The sequence below is a fragment of the Nyctereutes procyonoides genome, unplaced genomic scaffold (assembly GCF_905146905.1).
Source record: "Nyctereutes procyonoides isolate TBG_1078 unplaced genomic scaffold, NYPRO_anot_genome, whole genome shotgun sequence".
Lineage (NCBI taxonomy): Eukaryota > Metazoa > Chordata > Mammalia > Carnivora > Canidae > Nyctereutes > Nyctereutes procyonoides.
The window spans coordinates 475552-486424 of record NW_026575034.1 but is presented as its reverse complement, the minus strand read 5'-3'; the positions used below and the strand labels follow the sequence as shown (position 1 = coordinate 486424).

The following is a 10873-nucleotide window of genomic DNA, read 5'->3' as shown; positions in this document are numbered from 1 at the left end:
TTTCTTTAAATATTTTTGTTATAAGGTCTCAACAGTGAAGTCATAGTAGAGGCTACAGGCACTCAGATTGGCTCCTACCCTTCCACATTACCACACCCTCAGGTTTTGCTGCTTCACTCAAGATACAAATGAGCACTCTGCAACTCAATAAATTGTTCCCATGTCACTGTCACCACCCTCAGGCCAGGAAGAATTTGGATACAAAGAGATGAGGTCCAAGAGTTTTCATGACAAGATGGGTGTATTTAACCATGCTCCAAGGAATTCCAATCATTGTGCACGGATGTAACGGGCAGTACCACAGAGATGACTTCAGCCACTTCCCCACTGTGCACTAATAACACGGGGCTGGGTCCCCCCCCCCCAGTTCATCCTCACCCAGGCCTGTGTTTGGCGGGAGAGCCAAGGCTTCGCTGCCTAAGGGCCATATGCAGGAAGGAACAGAACTGCCTCTTCAAGCCATGTGCTTACAGCAATGAAATTTAAAATCTGAAGTTGATCTGAGCTAGTCCATAGGAAGCCATAGATAGATATATAGATAGATGATAGATAGATAGATAGATAGATAGATAGATAGATAGATAGATAGATAATAGATACATAGATAGATAGATATAAACAATATATATATATAAACAAATGAAAAAATGAAATGAAAATCCATATATATGCGGACTGCAGGAAACAAGAACAGCTGACGGCGGTATCTAGTTCCAGCTCTCACCATATATATGGATTTTCATTTCATTTTTTCATTTGTTTATTTGCATTTCTTTGATGAATTGTTGGTTTCATCTAATTTACTCATTTTTAAATGAAGAAAAGGATATCTTTATTTTAATGAATTATATATGTATTTATATATGTGTATATACGTGTGTGTGTGTATATATATATATATATATATATATATATATATATATATCTCCCCATAATCCTACATCTAAGAATCTGATCTAAGGAAAAAACCAGAAAAATAGATAAAGAATGATACCTAACATACTTGCAGTATTCCTTGTATTAGTGCAGGCGTGTTGGGGCGTGGAGAGATGAAAACAGCTTGTCTAATCATGGGGAAGTGTTTGTTAGATTAACCAAAGTTCATACAATAATTGAAAATGGATTTTATAAGAATATTTAATAAAATGAATGAAAGCTCATTATAAAATGTTAAGTGGAAAAATGTAGGAAAATCAAAAATTATTTTTATTTATTTATCTATTTTTAAAAAGATGTTATTTATTTATTCATGAGAGACACAGAGAGAGGCAGAGACAGAGGCAGAGGGAGAAGCAGGCTCCATGCAGGAAGCCTGATGTGGGACTGGATCCTGGGACCCCGGGGTCACACCCTGGGCCAAAGGCAGACACTCAACCACTTAAGCCGCCCAGGTGTCCCACAAAAATTATTTTTAAAAGAAGAGGAGGATAGTTAGTAAAAATGGTATACGAAAGTCATGTAAGATAAAGTCTAAGAGGTAATTAGCATATCAATTCGGCAATTTAAGTCAAACTTATCCTCACAAAAGTATTTTTTCTTGAGTGGGAGGATGATGGTGGCAGAGAAGGATGGTGCCTCGTCCCACCAACACAACTGGATAACTGTCAAATCATCCTAAATACTCCAGAAATCAGCCTGAAGATGAGCAGAACAAGCTCCATTACTAAAGGCAGAGAAGAGCCCACGTTAAAGGTACAAAGTGCTGAGATGCAGTTTGGGAGAAGCAAATGGGGCCGGCGGCCTCTGCTGCGGGAGGGAGCTGCGGGGAGGGAGCTGCGGCCACGGAGAAGGACAAGGAACAGACTAACACCGGGGAGTGCACCGGGAGAGCAAGTCTCCATAGTAATTGGCCTGAAAGGCAAGACGAGTCAAATTTCATGAGTTCCTGGAGTTCCAGGGATCAGCAGGCTCCCCTCGGAGAGCCCGTAGCATTGGGGCTGCTCTTGGAGAGAACAGGGTGGCAAATGGCAATCTGAAGAGCACCTGGGGCACAGAGGGGAGTTTACCTGAGTCCCTGAGAGACAGCATTTATGGAGAGACTCCTCCAGGCACAGAGGAACTGGAAGACGCGGCTTCCTTTCCCTACCTCACGTAAGCACAGGCCACCTGCAGAAACCAGCTCAGGACCAAACTCCACCTAACTTCCTTATACCACCCCCACTCCCCTGTGCTCCAGTGGAATAGCCCATTCCAGGCACCCTTGCCTCGGTCCCAGTGCATCCCTCAGAAGACGGGCCCAAACCCCGGTCAACACCACGTCTCCTACTCAGAGTTTTGCGGAGCCTCAGTTCCAGTGGCAATGGTGACAGGTCTCATTTCTGTAGCAGACTATTTGGTACGCCTACTTAAACATACGCCAGAGACCAAAGAGTGCCCGCAATAGGCAAAGAAAGCCCCCGTAAACAACTGGCCTGACGGATACACCAGTCAGGACAAAGCAGCAGAGCACACTCAGCACACACTGAGATACGCCCAGAAGCACCGGGCCGAGCAAGGGACACTACACTGCAGGGCACTACAGGACCTCTTCTTCACAAAGCCATTACCCTCAAGGACAGGAAATGTAGCTTCACTTAGACAAAGTGAGAAGACAGAGAAATTTGTCCCAAATGAAGGAACTGGACAGGGCCACAGCTGGAGATCTAAGCAAAACAGATGTTATATGCCTGATGGAGTATTTAAAATACTCACTGAGGGCAGCCCAGATGGCTCAGAGGTTTAACGCTGCCTTTAACCCAGGGTGTGATCCTGGAGACCCGGGATCGAGTCCCACGTCGGGCTCCCTGCATGGAGCCTTCTTCTCCTTCTGCCGTGTCTCTGTGTATCTCTCTCTGTATCTCTCATGAATAAATGGATGGAATCTTTAAAAAAAAATTACTCACTGGACTTGAGAACAGAATGGAAGACATTAGTGAGACCCTAAACATGGTCATAAAGAAGAACCAATCACAGATGAAGAGTGCAAAAATGAGATTAGAAGCATGCTTGTTGCAATGAAACCGAGAAATGAATTGATAACCTAGAAGACAGAGTAATGGAAAGTCATCAAGAAGAACAAAAGAGAGGATAAAAGAATTATGCAAAATGGAATAGACTTAGGGAACTCAGTGACTCCATCAAATGTATTGTAGCATTTACATTAGAGGAATCCTAGAGGAAGAAGAAAATGAAAAGAAAAAAGAAAAGAGAAAAGAAAAGAAAACAAAAGAAAAGAAAAGAAAGGAAAAGGAAAAGGAAACAAAAGAGAAAAGGAAAGGAAAAGAAAAGAAAAAAGAAAATGAAAGGAAAAGAAAAGAAAAAAGAAAAAAGAGAAAAGAAAAGGAAAGTAAAAGAAAAGAAGAGAAAAGAAAAAGAAAGAAAAGGAAAGAAAAGAGGGCAGCCCGGGTGGCTCAGCAGTTTAGCGCCGCCTTCAGCTCAGGGCCTGATCCTGGGGTCCCGGGATCAAGTACCACGTCGGGCTCCCTGCATGGAGCCTGCTTCTCCCTCTGCCTGGGTCTCTGCCTCTTCTCCTCTCTCTCTCTCTGTCTTTCATGAATAAATAAATAAAATCATTAAAATGGAATAAAATAAAACATAAAAATCAAAAGAAAATTATCTTTATCCTACTTCCACTTTATCAAATTACCCATTTATTTGGTCGTTTTTATATCAAAATTCCTGGAAAAAGTTGTCTATATTCATTTTTTTTTCTCTCTTACCAATAAACACATCCCAATCAGGGTTATGCTCCCCTCACTCCAAGGAAACTTCTCTAGCCAAGGACGCAAGTGCCCTTCACGTTGCACGCACATCGTAGGGTTCACGGTCCTCATGTTAGCCCGTCAGCTACGTCGAGCAGAGCTTTCACTCTTTGACGTGCTCTCTCGGCTTCTGGGACAACACATTCTCTCCATTCCTCTCCTGGCTCAGTGGCCTTTCTCCGTCGGGAAGCAAAACCCCCTTCATCTTATTCTCGCCCCCTGAACGCCAGAGCACACCAGGCTCCACCTGGTCCTTCCACCTTCTCTATTTACACGGGCTCCCTTGGTAATCTCTTTCCGGGCTCGTGTCGATGAATCCCAAACTTATACCTGCAGCCGATATGTCTGTCCCAGAGTTTAGATTGAGCCTTCCCCCTGGAGGCCCTGAAGACATGTGAGCTCAACAAGTCTACACGGGATTCCTCATCGGTACTCAAAGCTTCCTTCGTTGACAGCTCCCATGTCCGTTGGCAGCAAGTCTATCTTTCAAGTTGCTCAGCCCAGAATCATCAGTCGTCCTTGACCCTCTTCTTTCTCTTATGCTCAACATTCATCCACCGGAAAATTCTCTTGGCTGTCCTTTCAACACATGCCCAGGATCAAAATACGTCCCGCCACCTCCGCTGCTAACACGCTGGTCTGCACAAATACCGTGTCTCATCTGGGTTGCTGCAACGGGTCTACGAGTCTCCGTGGTCTCCCCTTCCCCTACATTAGCAAGCGGCTGCAGGGACCCCTTTAGACCTAAATCAGGTCACGTCGCACCTCGGCACTGGTCCCCTCTCACAGCAAAAAACAAGGTCCTACGTGATCGGACTCCTGTTATGTCTTTGACATCAGATCCTGATATTTCTACCACTGTTCCTTGGCTCCGGCCACTGTTTGAATGATAAATATTTGTTAAATCGAAACGGAGCTCCCGTTTCCAAGGAGCTCGTACTCTACTGGAAGAACCAGAGGCATAGCAAGGGTTGCAAACAGACCGCGGAGATTAGAGCTCTCCGCTAGCCCCCACCCTGGATTTCGGTAGGTAGGTAAGCGTGAAGGTAGAGCAATTCGCCGGGGACGGGGAGGTGTTGGGGAGCACGGGTGAGAACCAAAAACCCTTGAGGCAGGGCAAGCCCCGCGAATGTGAAGCTCTGGAGAAATGAGTCAGCAGGACGTTTAGGGAATGACAAGCACGGGGGCCAAGGAATGACACCTGAGGTCAGAGGACGTGGACGTGGGGGGTACAGAGAACCAGAGCTGGCACTTCACGGGGGGCTGGGCCAGGAGAGACTCCATCTGTCTGCTTCCAGCCGCTCCCGGAGCACCTTGCCCACCGCGTCCTCTGGTGGGCACGTCGCCTCAACAAGGCTCATGCGATACTTGGAAAGGATCCTGAATTCCCAGAGTTGAAGGCGCAAGAGGGAAACCTAGAGTCACATTTAACTTGACAAGGTAAAGGAGTGGGCGTGCTGCGGTATCAAATTCGCTCTGTACAGAATCACCATCCCGGTGGTGTTGTTTTTCCCGATGAGCCGCGTTTAGACTACGTCCGCAAGGCTTGATCTCCCCGTCCACCCAAACACTGACTCACGTACAGCGGGCGTCAGGCTAACGCTGCTCTAGCTAATACCCAGCAAATCCACAAGGTGTTAGTCACCCGGGATTTTGTATAAAAGGTGAGCTGAGACGTGACTCGGTCCACAGCTTTCTCCGGACGCGGCTGCTGACCAAAGGTGAGTCTTGGGGTCGGTTCTTACCAAGTGGTGGCAGCTGCTTTTTTTTTTATTTTTATTTATTTATGATAGTCACACACACACAGAGAGAGAGAGAGAGAGAGAGAGAGAGAGAGAGGCAGAGACACAGGCAGAGGGAGAAGCAGGCTCCATGCACCGGAGCCGACGTGGGATTCGATCCCGGGACTCCAGGATCGCGCCCTGGGCCAAAGGCAGGCGCCAAACCGCTGCGCCACCCAGGGATCCCTGGCAGCTGCTTTTGAAAGGACAGGCTCTGTAGGACCCGGAGAACACATCGAGACCTTTCCAACTGCCGTTGCGTAGACGGTTTGTACTCGTCGATGTGGCTACTTGAGTATCGCTAATGCACGGTGGCCACTGCATGTGGCCCAAGTCGCCTGGCCTCTCAAGCAGCCTTACTTTAAACAAAAGTAAGCAAAAGCAGCGGACAACATTCACAGATGCAAAAACTGGCGAGCCCGTTTCCTTTTTCCTTTTAAACAAAAATAGTCTTAAAAAATTTAAAAAGACAAAATATCTAAAATTTAAAAAAATAAACAAAAGTAGTCTTAAAAATTTTTTAGAAATAAACAAAAAGTCTTTAAAACGATAATGAAGGGACGAAGAGGATGATCACAATTACCACCCACAGAACAATCACTAGAAGGCTCCAATCTTTAAATACTGCTGTGCAAAAAAATCATTATATCGGAGTGTTGACCTGTAATGGGGGTCTACTTCGACCAAAAAAAAAAAAAAGAAGAAGGAGAAGGGGTATGAGGAGAAACGTGTGTTCAAGAGCGGGAGAGGAAAGGGAAGGAGGGAAAAGGTTGCTGGAGCTAAGTGCGGCGGCTGGGAGGACGGGAAGATCAATGGTTTGGGGTCTGGTGACCTCCCACGCTCCTAACTGTTTGGGCCACGTTGGCTTCTCCTGAGCCTTGTCTGCTTCCCAGCCCGGGATGAGGTCGGTCCGGTTTTGCTTCCTCCTCTGCTGCTGGAGGGCGGCCTGCGGCGCGGGCTGTGAGCTGACCAACGTCACCATCGCGGTGGAGAAGGAGGAGTGTCGCTTCTGCATAAGCGTCAACGCCACCTGGTGCGCCGGCTACTGCTACACGCGGGTAGGAGCTGGCTTGGCTGGGAGTCAGGGTGCGGGCTTCCCCAGCCCCGCTGTGCAGCCCCCCAACCCCCCGCCGTGCCCGCCAGGAGCCCGGGCCCTTAGCGCCACTTGGGTCGTGCTGGGCCTCGAGCAGGTCAGTCCAGCAGAGCCTCGCACCACCCCCCCCCTGCCTGCGACGTGCACTTGCAGCAAAGTGCTGCTGGGCTGGGTCCGACAGAGGCAGGAAACACAAAGCACAGACGCTCGGCGATGGGGCATCTTCCCTGGTCCCCAAAGCCGGTGCTGTAACAGAGGCCAGGTCCTCGCCCCAAATAGTGTCAAAACACGTTTCAGGCCACAGCACAGCACAGACACGGGGCCCCTGATCATGGGCAACAAGCAGCCCGGAGCCACTTGGCACCGCAGAATTAGAGCCCGCGTGACTCCACGAGCCTCGGCTTCCCCCTGCCGCTGCCGGGGAAACTGAGGCCCGGGGCGCAGCGCCAATAGCTCGTGGTCCCGCAGCCTCTGTGCCTTGGTCCAAGCCAGGAGTTTCCACTGTGCTTCCTGACTGTCTTCTCCTAGAACAGCTGGTTGTCTACGAACCAAAATCGAGAATAGCAACCTTTTAATGAAAGGCCTTTTGTGGGGAGGTAAATGAGCGTGATCCACAGACCCGACGGCATGACGTTAACCCGAGTTAACAGCTGTGCCCGTTTCTTCCCTCGGCGCAAATAATGTTGCTAGAAATCGCTGGGAAAAGAATCTGTTCTGCTCGGATTGAAAGTGCTCGTATGCAAATGTGGGTACCTCGAAACTGAGAGCCCTGCACAATACACAGCATTTAAAGGGAGGACCTATGGGGGCCCTGCATGGGGCGCCTACGGGACCGTGTGCTCTCGGTTAGGAACCCTGGGCTGAGCTTTAGGGGGTAAAAGCCGGAGCCCACGGCAGGCAGGCAATGCCCTCCATGCGGGCTTGGGTGCCTTAGCCTGACTCCGTCCCCCTCACGCTCCCCAGGATCTCGTGTACAAGGACGCGGCCAGGCCCAGCATCCAGAAGACATGCACCTTCAGGGAGCTGGTGTATGAGACGGTGAGAGTGCCCGGCTGCGCCCGCCACGCGGACTCCCTGCACACGTATCCAGTCGCCACCGAGTGTCACTGCGGCAGGTGTGACAGCGACAGCACCGACTGCACGGTGCGCGGCCTGGGGCCCAGCTACTGCTCCTTCGGAGAGCCGCAGCAGTGAAGAGCCGCGGGCACCCGGCCGCAGCCTTGTCCCCAGCTGAGGCCCCGGGGCCCTGCCCTCGGGCAGCACTGTCCCCCGCACCCCCGGGTCCTAGCTGGTCCCCAGGCACGGGGCTGCTTGCCCGCCCCCCTCTTAGAAGTCCTCCCGGGCCACTGCTCCCTCTTGGAACTGGGGTCCCCAGGCCCGGGGCAGCCAGCGGGTCCCCGTGCAGAAGGCAGCCCTCCTCTAGACCCCGCAGGCCTCGAGAGCAGAGCCCCCAGGACTGCAGCCCGGCCTGAGACTCGCCCGCCACGGCTTCCTTGATGGGAGCGCCCTCAGGGAGGCAGGCGGGGGAGAGGCCGGAAGGGACGAGCGAGGCCTCCCCGTGCAAGGCAGCAGGTGCAGGAGCGCCACCTCCCCTCCTGTGCACCTGCAGAGTCCGCACGCCTGCCTCTTGCTGGATTCCCGCCAACCAGGCGGTCACCGAGCTCAGGCTCCCTAAGCTCTCACCACCCAGCCCTTTAGTTAAGGGCAAAAGCAAGAAATGTTAACATGGGCCGATTTTCCCAGGCCCACAACTATTTCATCATTTAAACAAATTGCACCAATCCTGTCCGACTCCTGAAGACTCTGTTGGGACGTCAGGGAAGAGAACCTTATCACCCTGCCACCGGGGCCAGGAACCCCCCTTCGGGGGAGGTGGGTTTGAACGTAGATGTGAAAGCAATGCTGTCACTTTAGTACGTATATTTATCTTATCGACAAATATATTTGTGCAAAGAAACAGCTTCTTTAGAAAGAATTAGCCAGGAGGAAAAAAAAAACCCAAAAACCTAAAAACCTGCCTGTTTGCCCGAGTCCTGTGTATCAGTCTCTTCTTTGGTCTATCCGTGTCCTCCCAAATCTGTTTCTTTTAAAAGAGTGAATATTAAAAGTATTTCATGATTTCTTTTCGAGGTGTTACCTCTCTTAGGTATGTGCTTGTTTCACACTTACATTGTTTAATTTATTTAAACCTTATTTTTTAAATAAAGATGCTAGCCACAGAGTCACACATCTAGAGTTTTTCCATGTGTAAGCAAATGACTAAAATATCAGTCATGTTTATAATATTAGTGGAAATAATGTTAAACAATAACGCCTAGTTCTTCTAGAATATTTACTTGTCCTCACCTTTGGGAATATTAAAATCAATTCGTTGCATTTCTAGAAGTGTTTCTTTATTTAAACGTCCTGTCATTTTTCAAAGCCCGTTTCCGAGGGAATGAGGTGGGGAAAGGCAAAGAGAGAACCGCAGAGCGGGAGGGGACCCGGGAGATTCTCTAATTCCTTTCCTGAGCCTTTGAAATGGAGACATTGAAGTCCGTGGAGGTTCCCGGACGCACCGAGAACTCAAAGAGCACCGAGAACTCAAAGAGCGTTCGGGCGCCGCAGGGTGAGGACGCGGGCCTGGCCCTTGACCCGCGCTGCCGCGTTGCTCTGTCGCGCTGAGAAGCCCCCTTGGCCAAGACCGGAGCCAGGTTGCACGTATCAGTAGCCAGGCTGGGCCCCCAGGTCTGGTGCCGATTGCGGCTTGTAATTACAGCCTCCGCGGCATTTCGACACCCCGAGATTAGGGCCGCATTGACGGAGTTTAATAAGGGCTCTGGATTACAACACAGTGTTTTCCTTCTTCTCGGGCTTCTGGAAATCAAAATAGCTGCCTTCCCATCGGAGACACTACAGGGCGCTGGCCTCAGGGTTAACGCGTCTTCATCGCCTTGTCCAGAGGTAGCATCTTAACCAAGTTACTTAAATTCTCTGCATTTCAGTTTCCCCAGCTGTCAAATGAGGAGAGTAATATCATTCACCTCAGAGGGTTGTAAGGCTGATTAAGTGGGACCATACGTGTCAAAGACTCAGCAGGGTCAGCGCCTGGCGCACAGCCGTTCCCCGGTAAATCCGAGCGATCGCGCCTTGAGAGACAGGAAGGTGTCAAGATGGTAAGTGGACTTACGTAAAACAACGTAGCTTAGGCTTTTCCTAATAATATTAGGTAAGATACTGAACTATTCCGGGCATCCGTTTCCTCATTTTCAAAGTGGAGAGTGAAAATGGTAACTATCCCACAGGGTGGCTCTGAAGAGGAAAAACGGTAACGGGCGTGAGGTGCTTTGGGAGCCCAACGGGAGAACTACCATCTTGACGAGCGAGACTTCTCCACCTTAGCTCAGAAGGTCAAGGTCGAAATGCTGGGAAGAAGCAACGGCTTCTGCTTGAGGTGCCCCCGTGCCTAACGGGAGCACAATCCTTTCTCAAGTAGCAATTAAGAAAATTCGTGAGCTCCCCAAGTGCTTGCCAAGGAAAGGCCACCCCCATGGGCCACCATCTTAGCTGAAGCCCAGCACTAGAGCAAGTCCTCATGGGGCTACAGAAGTTAATGTGTCCAAACCACAACTGTAATCATGTCCGATAACGAATGGAATTCCTCTGTGTTTTCAGGATAAATCTTGATATTTAGCTGACCTGTGTAGTCACGGATCAACCTCCTATGTCCCTGTTCCCTCATTCCCAAGGGACTGCTACACCTGGAGACTAGCTCTGAGGACTGAGGGATTATTTCGTGCTGTAACCCAACTACTAGGCCTTTCCTCCCACAAGATTTGACTATGGTAGACGTCAGTAGCGCTAAGTTATCAGCCAGTTTAAGTGATAAAAAATGTGACGTCAGTGCATGATCCCTCCCCCTACGATTCCCGTCCAGCCCTGAACGCTGGTATGTTCGTCTTCATTTTCCTGAATAAAAGCTGTGACAAAGACATGTGGGCAGTGCTGCCAGGGGCCCCCAGGCCAATGGGAGGAAACAGGGAGGGAAACGAGCAGTTTCCAGGGCCGCCGAGGTCCCTGCTCCCCAGCCCTGACCCAGGGCACCCCCAGGAACAGCCCGGACTGGGTGGGCTCTTCCTGGGGTCACCCAAGGTCCTTGCTCTCCAGCCCTGATCCAGGGCACCCCCAGGAACAGCTCGGACTGGGTGGGCTCTTCCCGGGGTCACCAAGGTCCCCGCTCCCCAGCCCTGGCCCAGGGCACCCTGGGAACAGCCTGGACT

General features: G+C 50.1%; 1 protein-coding gene across 1 annotated transcript; it reads left to right on the top strand.

The window, feature by feature from the left end:
• The first annotated feature begins 6420 nt into the window (after nt 1-6420).
• Nucleotides 6421-7808, top strand: FSHB (follicle stimulating hormone subunit beta). Its single transcript, XM_055317538.1, has 2 exons — nt 6421-6579; nt 7578-7808. Exons 1-2 carry the CDS (start codon nt 6421-6423, stop codon nt 7806-7808), a joined length of 390 nt encoding a protein of 129 aa, XP_055173513.1.
• The last annotated feature ends 3065 nt before the right edge of the window (nt 7809-10873 follow it).